General features: G+C 39.8%; 1 protein-coding gene across 5 annotated transcripts in view; it reads right to left on the bottom strand.

The window, feature by feature from the left end:
* Positions 1-18177, bottom strand: part of LOC124307620 (uncharacterized) — a 142219-nt gene extending 124042 nt beyond the window's left edge. For all 5 annotated transcript variants that reach the window (XM_046769501.1, XM_046769503.1, XM_046769505.1 and 2 more), the window contains exons 1-2: positions 17768-18177; positions 13012-13182 (exon numbers count right to left, since the gene is read on the bottom strand). In XM_046769501.1, the coding sequence (XP_046625457.1) occupies positions 13012-13182; positions 17768-17802 (206 nt within the window). In that variant the 5' untranslated portion in view covers positions 17803-18177. The remainder of the gene's footprint in view (positions 1-13011; positions 13183-17767) is intronic.
* Positions 18178-19733: the final 1556 nt, after the last annotated feature.

The following is a 19733-nucleotide window of genomic DNA, read 5'->3' as shown; positions in this document are numbered from 1 at the left end:
TGAAGCAAACGTTACGAGCGTGTCAACGTCGCGCGTCTTATCCGCATACCGCACGATGTTGCGGTTAATCTTTAACGGAGAATCGGGCGTTGCGACGGTATAAAGCTCGAAAAAATTACTTGAATTTGACTCGGCGTTTTATCCCCGTCGTCGCTCGTCTCCATTTATCACGATGCCGGAGTGACACGGCTTTCGAATCACCGCACGGATCCCGCGGTTTAATACATACCGATACACTGAAGGTATGTAGAAAAAAAATCAGTCGAATCAACTGCCTAAATGGCCGATCACGGAAGGGCGAATAAAAATTTAGTCGCTGCAACTGAACGTTAGTTTGAGTCAATGGTTAACATATCTACAAATTACGCTACGATGGAAAAAAAAGAACTGCAATTAGAGCCGATTTCATTTTTTTACACACATTTTTCTTTCAAGAGAAAAACAAAAATTAAAATGCGAGGTACCGTGGCGGGAAAGAAAAATAAGGCAACTTCACTTCTTCGTTAATTCAGCTCATTGTCCTTTCATCGGCCGGCGGGAAATTAATTAGCCAATTGTCAATTTTGCTGCAGTTCGTCTCTGCAGTATTTCGATTCGCTCATCAGGGTCAGACGCTGCATGCAGAGAATGCCGGATACGACGAGAAACGTAATTAGCCTTTTCAATGGGGCGAATTTCCACCGGATTTTATCGCCACTCTCAGATAACGCCGAGATAGCATCGCGAACCGGATGTAATGCATCTCTGTAGGCATGGCTTTCCTTTGATCTTTAGATCTTGAAATCTTTGATCATGGTTACTTCGTGCAATAATAAGAGCATTGCTTATATTTATTTCAAAGAGAATATTGCTGTTCGTGTAAGTAACTCGATTCTTCCTCCACTCGCGGTTTGTTATTAATTTACTACGGTTTCGAACATTTTTTTTTTTTTTTTTTTTTTTTTTTTTTGCATCAATACCAGTTGCGTTTTATTCACTGTACATACTATATTATCGAGGTGTAAATTCAGCGAACTAGACTCGAGATTCGCTGACCGGATCCGTATTTAATCTAGGATCCAAATCTAAACGTCTGATCAAACTCTCCCCCTTCTCCTCACATCGCCATCTTTTCTCCCTGACAATGAAATACAGGTAAAACGTAAAGGATTACTGCCAGCTAGAGGAAAATATTTCGCAGCTTTAAGACGGATGTGGGTAAATACGATATGGGTCAGTGTGTAATAAAAACAGCGAGTGTAGGAAAGGAAACTGGATCAAAGATCGGAGTTTTCTTCTTAGCTTAAATAAAGCTCGCGTATAGATACTGAGCGTGACCCGTTTTCGACCACCGAGTTCGACATTCTGTTTTCACATCTTTTGCGAAAAACTACGTAATACATAAATCGCGAATGTCAGCCTGCGGTCGTGGTCTGATAATTTTCTACCTAGGTATTTCAGGGGAGTTGGTTCGGAGTAAAAAAACTATACATAAAGAACGACACTTGTATAATAAAATTGAATCAGAGGTTATTATAGGTATAAGTAGTATATAATTACACGCGCGAAATTCGAGGAGAACAACTTCGAGTAATGGCAAAATCGAGAGGGTGGAAATCGGAGAATAAACTCCGTTACTAGGTGGATATATGTTTAAATATATAGTCGGTCGAATTTCAACTTTGAAGCGACGTTTCGCGGTATAAAATTCACGGATCGTACGTTTATCGCGTTCCCGCAGTATCAGGGTCTGAATATTCCCGACGATTTCTATGTGAAATTTTATCATTTACACTGTATATGTGTATCACCGTTTACAAGAAATCGTGAAAGCAGATGGAGTCTACTATCGAAAATGACAATCTACGGCTGAAAGATTTACCGAAAAAATCAAGATAACGAGTCGCCAAAATTTCTCTCTTCAACATCTTTCAAAGCGTCGATGATGAGAATATATTTTTTTTCAAATCAATAAATCTATTTGTGAACATCTGCACGTAGAGTAACTACATTTTTTTTTGGGGGGGGGGGGGGGGGGGGGTATCTATCTCTAAATCAAATATATGTATAATCATTGCGTGATCAGAGGATCGTTATAAAAAAATCTTTGTTTCAATTCCTCGAAAATAACATGTTTTTCTCTAAACATCCTTGTATAAACGTTACGCAAGTTAATTTTATAAGGCAACGAGGCGATATTGGGTAAAAAAAATACATCATGCCGGTAAAATTTGACGATGTTTAATTAAAAAGCTACCTCATTATTTTTACCACACGGCTTTCTCGCGAATGAGTTTTCAACTTCATCATCTCCATATGAGAATCCGAATTTCCCTTTCGAGCACATCTCTTTGACGTATAAATATTCTCTTTGACGATATTCGTTTGTTTCTTTTTTTTTTTCATCATTTCTTATCAATTTTTCATTCGTATCTGTAACTTGTACAGATCATTTGCATGTATATGTAATATACAAGTATAAAATGTATATAACTAAATATATATACTGCTTTCGTTTCATTCTCTTCTCGTCTCGCGTTGTAACGCTGTCGCGTAATATCTCGAGGCTTTTACTGATCTCTGGCAATGCGGGTGTATGTCTATACATGTATATATATATATACACAGACACACACCTATATACCTGGTATATTAAAAGTGGTGTGAGAAAAAGTCAGGAAGAAGAATTCCCCGTCTGTAGTGTGACAAACGTCAGGTGAAAAGCCGTCCCAATTCACCGTATATCCTAAAAACACAGTCGAGCACGTTCGAGCAAATAACCGTGTCCAAGGTAAAGCTTTCGTCGTGTCTCCACGTTCGTTTCTTCTTCATTGCAAATTTCTCGTCATTTTCATTCCGCTCAGAATACTTTGATTTTCAAGTATCACCTCCTGCCAGCTACACCGAAAAAATACTTAAACAGGCATCAACGAAACGAATAATTACATGGATACCGAAACCTAAACTGACAATGAGCAATGTTACATGGTATGAATAAAAGTTTATTCCTGCGGTAGACGCGAACGATCATTGAAATTATAAGTTTTAAAATCCCGAGTTAAAATTAGATCGACCAAAAGCAATGGATTATGCCTGTAAATACGATGGAGTTTACACGATATACATATAAATATGTATTTAAATATATTTCACTTCAGAGTTCGAGCGAACTTTACTCAACCTCTTCATCTTGCAACTCTGCCAGGCATATTTTGTCGAGATGAAAAAATTTTTCAAATAAAAGTTGCTCGGCTTATTACGTACAACTTGTATTAAACGCATGTATATACACACAATATACAGCAGCATGGAAGAGACAAGACGAGGACGATGATTAAATGGCAAAACAAAAGTGACGGTATACCTAAAGAAGGAAAGAGTCAAAGAGAAAGAAGAACTCGTCACTTTCAAACACGAAAATAAAAACCATAGGTGATTGGTACGACAAAAAGCATGATTTTGGTTTCATTTTTCGATTTATTTATTTACTTTTTGTCGTATTCGCATAAACCTGCGGTGATTTAGTAAAAAATAATCAATCGATCACTCGGCGAAAACCTGCAGTTGATTGATTTTTGATTTTATTTAAATTTGGCTCACTCGGATGAATATTTGGATTGGATATGGCTTCGTGGAGAGCGGGTTGCATTGTTATCTGCGAATGTAACAATGAAACAATTTTCGGACGAATTGGGAACACGCAATGCCTAGAAAAATACGAATCGCAAATTTCCCAAGCCATACAAATACACGTTCGCAACCCAATTTCTTCGCGTTGCCGCGCGTCTTTTCATTTCCTCATTTCCTAGGCACCTGTAACCTGAAGTTTTTTTACAGATTTCGAAGTTTAAATTAAACGAGGCGGTTCCGTATCTTGAACAAAGGATCGAGAACCGTGTCGGCGTGATGTCGGTAATATTTCCGAGCACGAGTTGTCTCAAGACCCCGAGATGTTGAGGCTGCGGAGAGATACGTATATATATATATACATAGATAAATTGATGCTGAAGGAAAAGTTTTCCACAAAAGACAAAGAAAATCGAAAGAGAGAGAGAGAGAGAGAAAGAAAATCAGAGATGAAATCTGTCGCGCTTCCGGGAATGAAAAAGGTAAGAACGGGGAAATAATTTAGGACGGAGGAACGTTTATTTAAACTCAAAATTCGCTAATTGGATACAATATGGAATTTACGATGAAATTGAAATTTCTCATGTTTACCATCAATCGTTAAGATTGTGTTTGCCTACGATACGTTATATGCACACATGGAGCTATATGTGATCTAGGCATCTATGCACGTATTATAGGTACGCATTTAGAAAGAGACTATATGTATATTCTCATCCTCGAGCGTACGTATCAGAAAAACTCGTAACGTAAACCCCTGCAATTTAATTACCAGAACAAACAACCTTATCCTTCGTGGAACGAGAGGAGAACCCTGGAATATATGAGATCACGTAATAATACTCGCAGGTGGATTCAAATATGTGCATATAATATGGATACTTGAACCTGGAATTACAAGCGACGGTTTCGATACGCACCGCGGATCCTATGCAAAGAAAACTCTTCGAAAACTTCCGGTAGAAACTCCGAGGAAAGTTGCGATCGATAATAATAATTCGATGAGGGATATCTCTCAATTCCGCATCATTGCATATAAAGAGAGTAAATCTTTTTCGTTCCATTTTCGTTGTTTTTTTTCCTTTCTTTCTTTCTTTCTTTCTTCCTTTCCTTCTTTTCATTTTATTTTCATCCTTCTCCGTCGCTCGTCACTTTTTTCTTTCTTTTTTTTTTTTTTTTTTTTTTTACCTCTCCTGCAGCAAATATACAGAGAATCGGTAAACTCGATTACCCGAGGGTGAATAATAAAATATATTATACCGACTCGAAGGGAAATTTATAATGAATATAGCTACGCGGAGACAGATCGAAAGTAAAAAAGACATTTTTTTAACCCCGCGCAAGGACGATGATTACATCGATTGAGATACTAATTTTATTAAGATAAATTCTCACTGCTTCTCTTTTCTCGCAACGAGTAATCATGTCTCGTTAACATCCCCCCCGTTATATGTATACCTCGGTTCGAGAGAAAGAGATAGCTTATTCGAAATTGCGGCGATTATTCGAGGCAATCAGGTTACGTTATACACGCGTAAGAATAAATTCGTAAATCGCAAAAATTGTTACAAATTTCATGTCGCGGTTACTGTTAAACTTTTTCAAGTCTTGAAAAAAAAAAAAAAAAAAAAATTGCCAATGCATCGATGAATTGTTAAAGTGTATCATCCTTCCCTTTCCCTTTTCTTTGTTCCGTACATAATCCAGAGAGAACTTCCGTTGGGATTCGTACATCGCCTTCGTAGGGTTAAGAGTATAGAATGACACCCGTATATATATAACGGGTTGTAAAACACACGTGGAATAACGACGTCGAAAGAAACGAAAGCGAAATGGTCCGCAGAGCTTTCGAGGATAGGTAGTAGCGATAAGGTCGGGTCCGCAGGATAGTCGTACCTACGGTGTGTAAAAGAAAAAAAAAAAAAAAAATAAAAAAATAAAAAGAGAGAGAGTGAAAGAGTGAGAGAAAGCAGCGCCGATCCGGAGGAAAATATCGCGGGGCAATAAAGAAGTCAGGGGAAAAAGCGCCGAGTTAGAGTGCTGCACCAAGACCAGAAAAGCCGTTGAAACGAGAAGCAGAAGGACGAGAAGGAGGAGGAAGATGAGGGGAAAAAGAAAAGGCGCAAAAGTAAGGGGTGGAAAATCCGGTCGAAACCGAAGAGCGAATCTGCAAGAGGTTCCTTCCGCCGCGTTTTTATCCCTGACCAGCAAGCAGCGAGACTCCTGCGAGACTCTCCGGAGTCCGACTCGAAGGGTTCGGTTAAGTCTGGAAAAGATGGGATAGACTCGATAGTCCGGGGGTTAGGTCCCAGGCACTAACTAAGTCGGTGGTGCGAACCGCAACGGGTAATGGGCCGCGACGCGATATATCGCTCCGAGTTCAGATATTTATAGACACCGGGGGACAGGAACAAACCTACAAGGCTCCTCTTCTCCTTTCCCGAATGCACCGCATTCTTGAGTTTCACTCTGATACGTATTAAATGGACGTGAGAAATCACTTTTGCACACGATTTTTAGAATCAAGAATAGGATATCAGATTTCGAATTAAACGGGAGTTTCACTCTAAATGAAACTACAAACACGAGTTCAAGAAAAAACTATACAAATTTCACACTAACAACATGCAACGACTCTTTAATGTAACCCGTTTTCGATGATTAATTGCTCGATATTTTCGGTGAAAGTTTACGGATATGAATTTTTTTTATTTCTTCATTAACCAGCCGTTGAAACACTTGTGACAAGTAAGTCGTCGGATAGAAAACGAGAAGTGTATATTATAGTTAGCTGAATACAGAGATTTCTAAGATGAAGCTTAATTAGTCGACGAAAGCCTTGAATTTTTTTCCATTTTCCTAATCGACGTCAACTCGATAAAAAATTTCATTTAGATCCTCGAGTAAATTGCCGAGGGTTGCAGAGTTCGGATGACGACGAGAAGTTAGGAGTAAATATCTTGTTAAAAGTTTTTTCCCAATCACAGGCAAGAGTTCGGTGTGTAGGTGATAGTCTCGTTAAACGGTGATAAAGTGTCTCACTCTGTACGATGTGGTATTTTTAGGTGTACGTATACACACACCTATGCATACATACGTATACAGTACATATGCGTACAGAGTTGATTCCAAAACTAATCCTGCAGAGAGTCTTAATAAGGGTTGAAACTCCCTTATAATAACAGAGGTATATAAATTACACGGCGTCGTCTCATTGGACAAACACAAATTACACGGCACTACCTTGAATTATTGAGTAATCGAAATCGGAGCACCTATCAGCTTACGGACTTCGAACTCAGACAATTTCGCGGTGTGAAAAAATAAATCGGCTTTTCGTACCGTATACACGGGTATAACGTACCAATAACACAGTTGCAAACCTTTGAAAGCGAATTACGGACTAGGCGGGGATCGGATAGTATACGGCATAAACGTCAAAGGAAGGATAATATTACGAGGAGCCCATTCGTGAGCGGCAAAAGCAGGTCTATAATCGCGCCTACGAACTGCCCAATTTATAACACAGGTAGTGGAAAGAGATTTCGGGGCGATTGTTGGTAAGCTTGATGTTTATTAGCGGTTACAAATGCAAAATTTCAAAATGGAGTAAATAAAGTTACGACGTAAATAATTAATTATCTACTATCGATCATCCGTTCACGCGAGAGTTGTTTCGTAACCTTCGCGTCGTTAAAACTCAATTCAAGCCCGAGCTGACTTGGGGTGTAATATTGCAATCGAATTTGCACACGTCTGGGTCTTTCCACTTAATACGCGCGATTTCCTCCATCTGATACACATGCGGAAGGGTAGATAATTGGATCAGATTGAAGTTGGTAAGATTAACGTAACGAAATATTGAAACTAAAACCATTGATTTAAAAATTTAGAACGACTATTAAAGAGTTTAATTCCCAAAATCTGTGTAAACTTTGCTTCTTAAAAATTGACTACTCAATTCGAGACGATCCTACAGTTGCGAAATAATGATTTTCCCTGAAAATGAATTGTTACATTAACGTTGTGAACTTTTCACTCTCTTGTAATTGCAATGTGCAGAAGGTGTATGTATACCCATGGCAGGGTTGTATTATTATTGTTGTCAAGATTTGTCTCTTCGGAATTTAACGGATTGCAATTATCGATTCGGTTATACATATACATGTTAGTTCGATGAATTGGGGTACAAACTGGTAACCGTATTAGCTTCAATAAAATTAGACAAACACCACGATCAATTTCACTTTTCGCTTAAATATGAGCTGGATGCGATCGATCTCGTCGTTCTCGATTTGAAATCGTGGGGGAAGTGAACGAATGAGTAGAGAGAAGGCGTTCTGTGAAATAAAAAGAATGAAATAAAGGTAAAAACAGAGATGAATGAGAAAACCAGGAAGGCGAATGAACGAATATATTCGAATTCGAAATAGTAAATGGCGACTCTCTCGCGTAGAAAATAAAGGGGGGTAAAATATCATGGAGGGAAAACGTGACCTCATCGAGTTTTCGAATACATACGTCTATCGTAGGTACGGAATTCAATTATTCATTGTTATATGTAGTCGTATCATTCCATACGTCTACGGTATAGCAATACGACGTGAAACGTGGCTGGGGTGGAAAATTTTACGAATAAAATTCCACGGTTCAACGTTTACGAGCTGAGAGATTATATAAAAATTTGTATACACTGAACAATTATTCAGACAACTCTAGTCATTCCAATTATTATTAACGTCAAAAGCATTCGCTAAGCATGATTGCGGTAAATTCATATTCAATGTAAAATCCAGTTTGCGATTGCAGATCACAAACATTTGTCCAATTTTTTTTTTATCGTCACATTTTTAAGCTATACGTATAAAAAACGATATACATCTCAAGGTGAATCACGTTGAATTAAATGCAAATCAACCTATCGTCATTATGATTCAACATTTGATCGATAAATCAGTTGAAATTTGATATTATAATAATTTAGCGTCGGTTTTTTACTAAAAGTCTGTCTGATGAGGAAAAAAAAATCATCTGTCGTAAGATGTTTTGTTTTTTCGTAACTGACTCTGAGAAAACGCTTCATTTTACGCTAAGCAATATCTCTTTTATGAATTTACAACGCAGTAAATAATTTTTTCCAAGAAATCAGGGTCTCTGTTGTTCTAGATCGTTATTTCGTACAGTACAGATATGGTGTACACCTTGATTGTATAAATTCATATTTTGATAACAGTTCATGTAAAACTGTCTTAAATTAAATGAAATTATTTACCACGTATACATCGTATACGTAAGTAAAGACGATCGATCGTTACTTTTTAACAATGAAACAAAGTTTCATCAAGTAAAACGAAAACCGAATGACAAAACTTATTACAAATAACATTCATCGTCAGTTCTCAGATCTCGTTTGAAATTTTTACAACGATCGCAAATAATCGGCAGCATTGTTCGTACGTGAAGATATAGAATTTTTCCAAATGTAAAAAAATCTGCAAACGCGGGCGAGACTTTCATGACAAAAGCCGCATCGAGTTGTTACGCAGGGGTTGGTTGGTTGGTTTTGAATTCGTTCTTCTTCTCCGCATACACCGCGGGAATTATTTATGACCGGGAGTGCTCTCGAAAGGGTGAAGCGAGGGTGAAGGCACGACATTAGGCGTGTGGCACGGCACGACACGGCACGACGTGGATTTTAAGCCCGCGAGAAAAGAGCCGACGAGGATGCACAGGGGGCTTTATTATAACTCGCATCGTATTCTTTCGACGCGCGAACGCTACGCGGGGTGATTAACGATCGCGTTATCCGTCACATCCACCCCGCAGGACCACCGACGACGCCCCGCCCCCGAAAAAACCTGCGACCCTCGACGTCCACCCCGATACCCGAAAGTATTCCTGAAAGGTGACGCGCGAAATTTAAGGACGAATGGAATCGGTTTTTCAATAATTAGGGACGACTGGCTGACTCAAATTCGGTCGAGAATAACGCGAAAAAACCATTCTAATATTTTTAATAGAAAGTAGTGCGTTTCGAAGATTATCTTTTTTTCAATTAATTCGATTGAAACTTCTTCAGTCGACGATAAATAATGTATCCAAAACATTTCATTTCTTCGTGTCTTTTTTTCATCGAAATGTTTTTGAGTCGTCGACGTTCTACTAACCTACTTATAATCCTTCCCTTTTTTTAAAGATTCTGAATAATCAGTCTTTTGTTTTTTGTACTCCGATTGTTTGCTAAAATATTCTTCCTAGAAAAGGGTGCAACTTTTAATCAAGCAAAATACATGATTTGAAACGTTTGAAAAGTTTCAAATCAAGATTTCTGTGAGTAGAATTGAAATTTTCATAGCATAAAAATACTCCAAACTGTTCTAAAAACTATGCCAAGAGAAAAATTATCTTATGAAGAGGCTGAATTTCTTAAGCATTTTTTAAGAATTTAAATAGAAGGGGAATTGTAAAAAAGTTTAGATATTCATAATCGCTAAACCGTACATTTGCATGAAAAAGAAAAAAAAAAAAAACCATTAAAACAAACAAATGAAACTATATTTTCAGACTTTGTACGTGCAATGAGAATAAAAAATCTAAGAAAATAATTAAATTGCAGAGAAAATGGGTGAGAAAGTTGACGGAAATATTTAACCGTAAGACAGGATAAAAGTATCTCATTTCCGTTCGTGAATGATTCGCTACATGAAAATGTAATCGTGGTCCAAAATTAGCCTGAGATTCGTCATTTCGATTTCTCGGGAAGTGAATGTCGTTCATTTCTGATACACACGATAATCGAGTCGATTATGTCTCTCCCTGATTTACCGCCGCGTCAAAGAAGAGACGGGGAAAAAATGACTCGGTAATTTTCACCGCCACGCATGAGGCGCGTTAAAATGCTTGACGAGCATCCCCGATCCCATTTTTCAACGAGAAACTCCGCGGCGGCACGTCTCGGTTATAAATTATTTCCTAAACAGAATTACCGGCGGTATCGCGTGACTTTTGGGTCACATTATTACCGCTAATGGGTCCGGGATGTCGAACCGCGCCTATCCGTTCAACCACCTTGTATCCCCATGTTCGCCAAATATAAAGATGTATTATTCGCTCGAGTTTGATATTTTGCACGATTCGCTTTCGTAAATTTCAGGGTTATCGCAAACTCTAGTTTTCAAAATTTCCCCACCACTTTTTGCCAAATTTATTCTTCAAATCCAACACATTTTCTCTATATTCCATGTCGGATCGAGGAAGCATCCCATAAAAATTTGATGGACAAAAATCGTAGAATTGAAAAAACTGTACATACAACAATTCTTTACGTAACAACTATTTTACAACGACTTAAAACGTTTTTTTTTTTTTTATTTCTTACCGATCTGAATTTGTTGTTGTAAAGAATATCAATATACATTTTTTTTCGGAGTCATTCATCACATTTTCTTCGGTGTGAAAATTTGAAAATTTTTGCAACAACAATGTCTCTTGTACATGCACAGAAAAATATAAGAAGATATTTGAGATCGTAGTAAGACTGTTTTAAAAAACTACACAACACAAACCAATTCCCATATACTTTCAATACCAACTCGCGATGAAATTGGCCAAATTCACAAAATTTTCCAAACTGGTTTCATTTTATTTATTTCCCTGAATTTTATCGCCAACCAAAAATGCACAGAGTGCAAAAACCTTCGTCCCTAATAACAGAATTCCTGCAGTTACGTGAGGCGCTTACTGTTATACATATACATACCTAGTAATACATACGCAAAACGATCGTGTGCGAATATATGAATTTATCGAAAAGAATTTTTATCAAAATCCAGGTACACAAGATGTAAATGAAACATGTATATAACATAGATGGAGGCGGCGTCACGTATTTCATACTTTCGCAAATACCGAGGAACCCCGCCCACCCAATTTCCGGGCATCTACACGCCGCGAACAATTCCCGTTTAATATCGCACGGGTTTCTGCAGATTTATCCAGAGCCAGCGAAGGACAGGCGTAATTGGTCGATTGAAGAGAGAGAGAGAGAGAGAGAGAGAGAGAGAGAGAGTCGCAAGGATAAGGACGAGTGTCCTTGAGGAAGGCGGATTCAGCAAAGGTAAGCCGCGTGCTGGATGCTGGCAGTGCGGAAACACGAGTGGAACGGAACAGAACCGTCGAATTAATGATGCGAAATGCAGACGAGGTGAGAGCCGATTTAATGAACTACCGGTAACGATGTATAATGTATAATATGCGCAGAGGTGTGGGTGTGCAAAGGTATTTCTGTAACGAACTGCACTTCGCAGGCGTACAACAATTTCACGACTCATCCCCTCGACGTCGCGGTTTTCACCGTTTCCCGCATTTCCGTCCGTTTCAACCAACCGGAGCGATAAAGTAAAAAATGAAACAAAGAAAGAAAATAAACGATACGCCAATTCGTTACACTATACTGCAGTTTTAATATCTTTATTCGGATGGGAAAAAATTCCCAGATAATTATTATAGAATACCGGATTCGTAAAACGGAAAAGCTTAATTACATTTATGATCGTTTATATGTACACAATGTTGTTACAAATCGTTCGATTTTTGCAGAATCAATTGATTCGTCTGATCATCACGGAATGAAGCCCAGAATTTCAAACTGGACTTTAAACTATTCTGTTATGAGACTAAATTTTTCACATGAAAATCGTTTGGTCGAAATTAGTAGATTATTACCTGGTTGTAATAAGCTGTTTGAGGAAAACGATTATTTCGAACAGATGTTGGTAAATGATGGTGTGGAACCGAATATTCGTTCGTTGCATTAATTTGTGGTTTCAAGATTCCAATTACAACAGATTCCGAGTCGAAAAATAACAAAGGATTCAAGTGTTGAACCCTGAGAAAAAAACATCTGACCAAGAGAATCGAGGAAAAAGTAAATTACAGTAATTTTCTCAACCTATTAAACGCACGATAGAGTTCGGTCGTATTTCTTAAAATCCCAAGACTGTGGACAACGAAACACAACAGATGAAGACGGTATGCTGGATTACATAACGAATCTGCACGATTCAAGGAACTTTAATTCGTTCAGAGTAGAAAAAACGTCAAAATTTGAAAAAGCAAAGACTGCATGCATTTCAAAGTATTTCATATAAGATCGTGTACCGCCGATGTTTGGAATTTTCAAAATTAATTACAAAAGCGTTTCGACATCGGCGTTATAAGAATATTCCAAAAAACGGGTAAAACAGAAACGAACGAAAGCCTGAGCCGATGTTTGACCTTAAGGTTCGTAGTTGCAGATCCCTACGGGTAGGAGATTACCGGAAGTGGATTTTCCGCCCCGGGAAACAGTCGATACGGAAACGGATTCAAATGGAGGCACAATTTTACGTCGGAGTGCAGCGTTACCTGGAGTGGAGAGCGCAGACGCGCGACGTTGACGACGAGTGAGTCGACGGGCGTGATGGTAAGACGTGTAGAGAAGGTTCATTTCGATGCTGATGACCTTGATGGTACTTCCGGGAGTTGACGGAGCTTCGCAGCGTCCCCGGATGATGGCGATGCGGCGTGGACTCCTCACTGCAAAAACAAACCCGGAATATCCGGCGTTAGTAAGCTCGAGCTTCGATTCCTTTGGGTTACCCACCGAGCTTTTCCCGACCTATTTTCAACCCCGGCATCTCGTTTTCAACAACTTTCGCAAGCTCGACGGTGGCTCGGTCGGTAATACAGCTCGCTACGCCACGTAAAAGCATTTTCTTTTCTTACGCTGACACGTTTTTGAGATTGGGTTCGACACACCAACGATGTATATCACAGTTATTTTATGTATGTGTGTGAACTTGCGATTTTGAGGTTTTTTTTCTCCATTCCGAAGACAGATTCATTCGACTCTAACAATTTTACTATTTATTTTTAAAGCTCCATTTCATTACCAATATTTCAGTAGAATTACAATTCATTGATTCTTTCCAACTGCATTGTTTTACCGTCCCGTTACTCTGTTTTCAGAGGAAAACCGAATGAAAAGTTGAGTTTTCTCTAAATCTCCACGTTTGAAGTCTAGAAAATCGCCTCCAATTACTTCCCGATGGACGTCTGTGTGTTTTGCTTGCATGTACGTACGTATGTGATACATTTTTTTGTCCGACGATTTTTCGAGAACGATTGACCGGATTTCAATGAGTTTGGTATCAACCAACGTGTCTTGTCGAAATTTAGAAATGATTAGATTTTGAATTAGACAGGTTCGGTACTTTTCGAATAGTATTGAATAACAAAATTATAAAAATGTAACACAAAATGATGATATTTTGAAAACAGATAAACGGATTCAAATGAAAATTGTCACCACGAGAGATTTCGGGTCGCTGACCACGAATCTAAAGTCAGATTTGCGAAAGTTTTATTATGATTTACATTATTATTATCATGATTTCAGGTCAAAACGAGTTTGAAAACAGGAAGTTCAAAGGCTTGCTCGTGGTTATCCCAAACCCACTTGTTTTTTAAACATCGAATCGAACCCGTGCCCATATATTTCCACATATTCTGGACGAATCAGTACAAACATAACTGTATAAAATTTTTACATCATCAACGAAGAAATGGTTAAAAATCAGTCAATTTTTTCTGCTACACAACTGAAAAAGGCAAAATCATAAATAGACACGCATCACGACTTGTATTAGATAAAGCGAACATATCATACGTGTAAGTAGAAGCGCTGACAATAATATACGTAGCGTAAGCGTTTAAAAAGGGACGTTCCTTGTGTGACACTTATACGTACATCCATACGTACATAGACACGTTGTTCGTATCTTATCTTCTCGCACGTAATTCCGTGTATAGCATTAGACCGCGACGAGATAATGCCGCCGGTCTTGGTTAAGATAATCATGATATTGGTGGACGGGTAACGAGCTTAATCTCCGGTAGGGAGAAGACGTCGTTCGAACGTTACGGGATAATACAGCACCTTTAAACCTCTTACGATCAGCCGTAAATCAAACTTCGAACTTGGTACGTGTACCAAATAGTCTCTTTACAGTAATACAAAGTATTAATGATCATCTTCTATAAACAACGGTTAATTGATTGATGCGAAAAATTATTTAGTACAGGTACTACGAGTCTTTCGCATTTTTCATTCAAACGTCGTACGGTGATTCAAACGGTGAAGGTTTTTCGGGAGGATTCAAGTATTTTTAAACGTTTGCAATTTAATATTGAAGAGAGATCTGCCAGCTACGTTTTACGCTTGTCACTCCGATTGGGTCCGTTTTCTCGGTCGACAAAAAGATCTTCGGTGAACAGAGAGTATTTCAATTATTGAAATTCGGAACTGATTTGCCGAAAATCTATAATGCAAGGAACGTTTCGAATTCATTGTTTTTTTCAACTTGGCATAAATTGTATAAAAATCTAACTGCAACAGTCAAAATCATTTTTAATTTTCCAACATTTTTCCAAACTATTTTCAATCTTAATCCTTGATATTCGTATCCGTGATTCGACAAGTAACAATCAAACATTGGCAAAAATTTACAACACTTTTTAAAAATCTTCCAACGACGCGTAACAACTTTTATACTTTCTAACAAAGTACAAGTAATTCTGTGAATGAAATCTCCGGTATAATCGCCCGTGCAATATGATTCACAGGTTAAAATACCAGGTGATCGTCATCACCGATTTCAGTATAAGACGGCGCGAAGTTGGATAACCGTACCGTGAAATTAACTATGACCAAATTAGTCCTATCAAACTCGCCCTGGAAGCTCTCTCCATAATAGTCCATCAAAACCGATTACCTTAGATTCTCGTTCAGCTAATCCCTGATTACTTCCGCTCATAAAATCAAGATAATCATGCACGACGTGCGACAACTTGAATGAATCGGTCAGTTACACCACGAAAGAATGATTCGCGATACGTTTGCCCCTTTCATCGCTATAAAAGCTTCAAAGAGTAAAAGTAGGTAGGTACCGGTGCCTTATTATGCGCGTTCACGAACAACGCGGCAGCTTATCGAGCCTCGAATAGCACCGCAAAACTGAACGGTTCCTTACACCGTGAGAAAATACATAATCGTACAAGCGTGCGTAAGCTCGTCCGTAACGCACACAAAAACAACTCTCGGCGTAGGTGGCGAGTGATAAGCGTTATCGACGATACGAAAGACGCCGTGTGAGACTTCGGATCTACTCCGAGTTTTTAAAAAGGTTATACGACGGGAAAAGGATATAAGGAAGGAGAGGAACGGCGCGGAGGCAAACAGCCGTAAGGACCCTTTAACAGATCCCTGACCAAACCGTTAACAAGGATTGGAGGGCTGTTTACGCGTTCTGCGGTAAAGACTGATAAAAGAGCAGTGTGAGGTGCATTGTGTACACAATAACGTACCAGCTAGGTGCGCACATGTGTATATATATATATACATATATATATGTATATATATCACAACCATTTTATATACCATGTACTGCAGTACTACATACACCAGCATGTGCAGCAGCCGACGACGTGCAGAGCTCAGGTGATAAATGATATCGCAACAGACGTACATGCACGGGATGATAAACGAGGTGCGTCGTTGTTGGAAAACTGTGCGGAGTATAGTTTGTTTTTTTTTTTCAAAATTGTTATACACGGTGGAAAAATTTTACGAGATTAAAAGAACGGAGGAAAGGAAAAATATATGATCCCAGCGTGTAGTGAGCAAGAAATGACGATGCGTGGGTCATTTATTTTCCGTATACCTACGTCGTATGAAACATATTACAGGTTATACATCGTATATACGTGTATAGATCGGTAAATTTTACGCGAAGCGATGCTGCTCGTATGTTGGTTGCGTAGCGCAGGTATCCATGGATATCACAACCGCACGCATGCCCGCACAGTTTCGTTTCTAACGTACCGAATGGATATTACAACCACGTAACTCTTGCATCTGCTTCGCGACCGGAAATAACAACAAAGACTGAAGTTATTTTCCCCGGCGACTAGTTAATTGTGCACAGGTGAGAAAATAACGCCCGAAATACAATATACGAGAAAAAGATAATCACATGTTGGTGTTGTTTTTTGTTTTCTTTTCTTGGGTGCCTGTGTGCTTTTACTAAGAAATCCGATTGCTTGTTGGTACGACGCAATTAATCTGAACGATAAATGATCGTGGTCTGTAATAAACTTGAATGAAGATTCGTTGACGAAATGAGTAAATGGTGACTCGTTTCACTTCGCAAATTTATGTATAAAGTTACTATTAACTGTACACGATGTGTAGCATGATCTGCAGTTACCGAAAACCATTCATACGCCATAGAACAGTGGATGAGGCTGAAGTTCGTAACGTTAACGTAACGAAAGGTCAGGTAAAAATCATTATTGCGCAATTTTGGAATGACTTTCAAGGAATTGTTTTTGCAAAATATGAGTATATTTCATTCATCATGGTTGATTTTTTACTATCTTCCTCCTCATAACAGCGGAAGCAGAAAAAATTAGTTCCCTGAAAACTAGACGTAACGCAGGATTGATTTAATAGTTGGTGGGTTTCAACCGGATCCAGAACCTCTCAAAATAGGGAAGTCAAAATTTTCCGTTTCCCAAAACCGTCCAAAAACGCGTGCCCCTCGTACAACCATCTGATTGTGAGAACAAATGCGCGTATGGTAGATTGTCGGTGTAAGATTGGTGTTGGTGGACGAGGGTGCGGGTAACAAGCGCGTACCTGCATGAAGAGCATACACCAAGTGGAACAATGTGTGAGAGTGTATTACACGATGCGTGCCGAAGTAGCGGCGTTTCGAAGGGCAGATGTTCCGCCGGAAATTATAATAACAGCGTCCGAGTTCGTTCGAGATAAGATAGACCCGTCGGTGGTGTGTAAAATATCGAAAACGATGAACGAAGCAAGGAAGGAAGGAAGGAAGGAAGGAAGGAATAACATCGATCAAACGACGAGCGCTTTGCGATAACGAGCAAATTGTTGATTAAGTACCCGCAGCGAAGGAGGAGGAGGGTTCCGAAAGCAAAGAGGGAAAAACCGAGGGCGAAAGCCACGCGCGTCGTTGTTTGGAACGTTGTTACCGCACCGAACGGATGATAGCCTTCTCTTTTTCTCTTTCGAATGGTTATAAAGTTGTTGTCGTACCTTGTCGTGTTGTTGCAATTCTTAAAGCTGACCATTTTCCTGAGATCCGTTTTATAAGTTCAACGGAACGACGAGAATGATCACCACCAGCCTTGAACTCGAGAGACTCGCATCACACCTTCACCGACAAGCACTGGTGGGCACAGACGCACACACACACACACACACTCGGAAACGCGGAGTGAATTCACCTTGAACCAACACCGTAATCACAGAGAGATACCTCCACAGATTTTAACGACACAGCATCACTCCACTAAGGTAACCAATCGAAAAACGCAGAGAAACTGAACTTGTCTACTCCATTGATCCCACAAAGGAACACGCAACGTCCAGGATTTCGAATTGGAGTATCGCCGGTGCTTCCTTTCATTTCATATAACTTTCGGCATGGCACCTGACAACCGTGAACCGCTTACCCACGCGGCCTGAGGGCAACTGACGAGCTCTGAGCCACGCTGAATGACCACTTGTCCCCTCTTTCCCTGGCTACCCGACACACCGAACCACAGGCGTCAAGCCATAGTCCAACCAAAGCGACGCGTCTTCGGGTCTCTCGGAGTATTCCGACACCCTCGAAGGGATGACGAAGTGCATGGATCATCCACGGTCACGAAAAGGGTCCGATGGCTTTACCGAGAAAAGGTCCTTTTCCTCCCATTCCAGTCCTGCTCCGACGAGTCTGGGTCGTGTTTCATTCTTGAAACAAACCAGCTTACGGACGTTGAGACTGCTGTCATGGTCACTTCGTGCATTGTGGTAAATCAATCACTGTGGAGAGTCTGGCTACATACCGTTGGGTCTTGTTCGAAGATCGTTATCTGGTGATGGTTTAAAAATTAAACAAAGTACGTACCGTCGAAACGATGCTGTTCGCGGGTGAAAATACTACGACTTGCTTGGTCTTGTAACGAGGTTGACATGTTTGAACGTTGTCGATATTCGCAATCGTTATTTCGAAAAACCTCCAAGGAGTCGGTCACGATCTTTACCGGATTATGAAATCGGTCGAGCCACTCCGTGGTTCGCATAATTGCGATTCAGTTCGCACGATTCGCGGTCTCAGTTTAGCTAACCAGCGTCTTCGCCTCCTCGTCCTTTGTTGGCTTCGGCGAAAATTGGATCCTTCTCTCCTCTCCTCCCCGGCTCTTCTCCTCAGGTTCCTTCCATAATCCTCCATTTTCCACTCTTTCCGCGGTTCGTCTCGCGGTCGGCCATGCTTTGCGGTCATCCTCCTAGGAGTGTATTAAGACCTTTCGAGCACGAAGGAAAACCGCCAGGGACCCGAAACGCGGAGGCAACCGTACAGATATACTCGCCGTGCGGTAAACTCGGTTAAAATTGGACGTCCCTCTAATTGGAGAGACCGTCCACGTTCCGCAGGGAACGGAAGGAAGGACTCTCTCCATCCGTTCGTCGTCTCGTCTCATCCGTTACCAGAGTCCATTGTGTCCGGCACCGAGTCGGGTGAACTGAAGCGAAGAACGGAGAGGTGAAAAAAGAGGAGGGAATATTAGATCGCGACGTCGGCAAAATGCCTCTTTCTTATTGTTAGTCGCATCGGAATGCCTGATGATTGGGGTTATAGATCGGTCGCTAAGCTCGCACTCGTATGCTTCGGATATGTCTCGAGCACGTGACCGCGAAGGAACACTCAATGATCAAGAGATAATAATAACGCTGAGACAGTCTGAGAAATTGGTCCGAGAGTATCTTACTCGTGAACATTGGTTCCTTGTTATTTTTGAGCCTTTACGAAAATTGGAAAAACTGTTGTCATCCTCTGGTAGAGTAAATGAATTTTTTTTTTTTTTGTTGGTGTTTGATAGTTCAGCTTTAAAGAGTTCGTTTCGGTGTGTTTCGAATCTGTGAAGAGAATCGGAAGGATGACAATTTGTTTTTCACTTCTGTACAGCTAGAATAATCATCGGTTGATGATAATTAATGCACATTGAAATGCACTCGG

This window comes from Neodiprion virginianus, chromosome 6 (genome assembly GCF_021901495.1).
Source record: "Neodiprion virginianus isolate iyNeoVirg1 chromosome 6, iyNeoVirg1.1, whole genome shotgun sequence".
NCBI classification, from domain to species: domain Eukaryota; kingdom Metazoa; phylum Arthropoda; class Insecta; order Hymenoptera; family Diprionidae; genus Neodiprion; species Neodiprion virginianus.
This window is presented reverse-complemented; position numbering and strand designations above follow the sequence as displayed.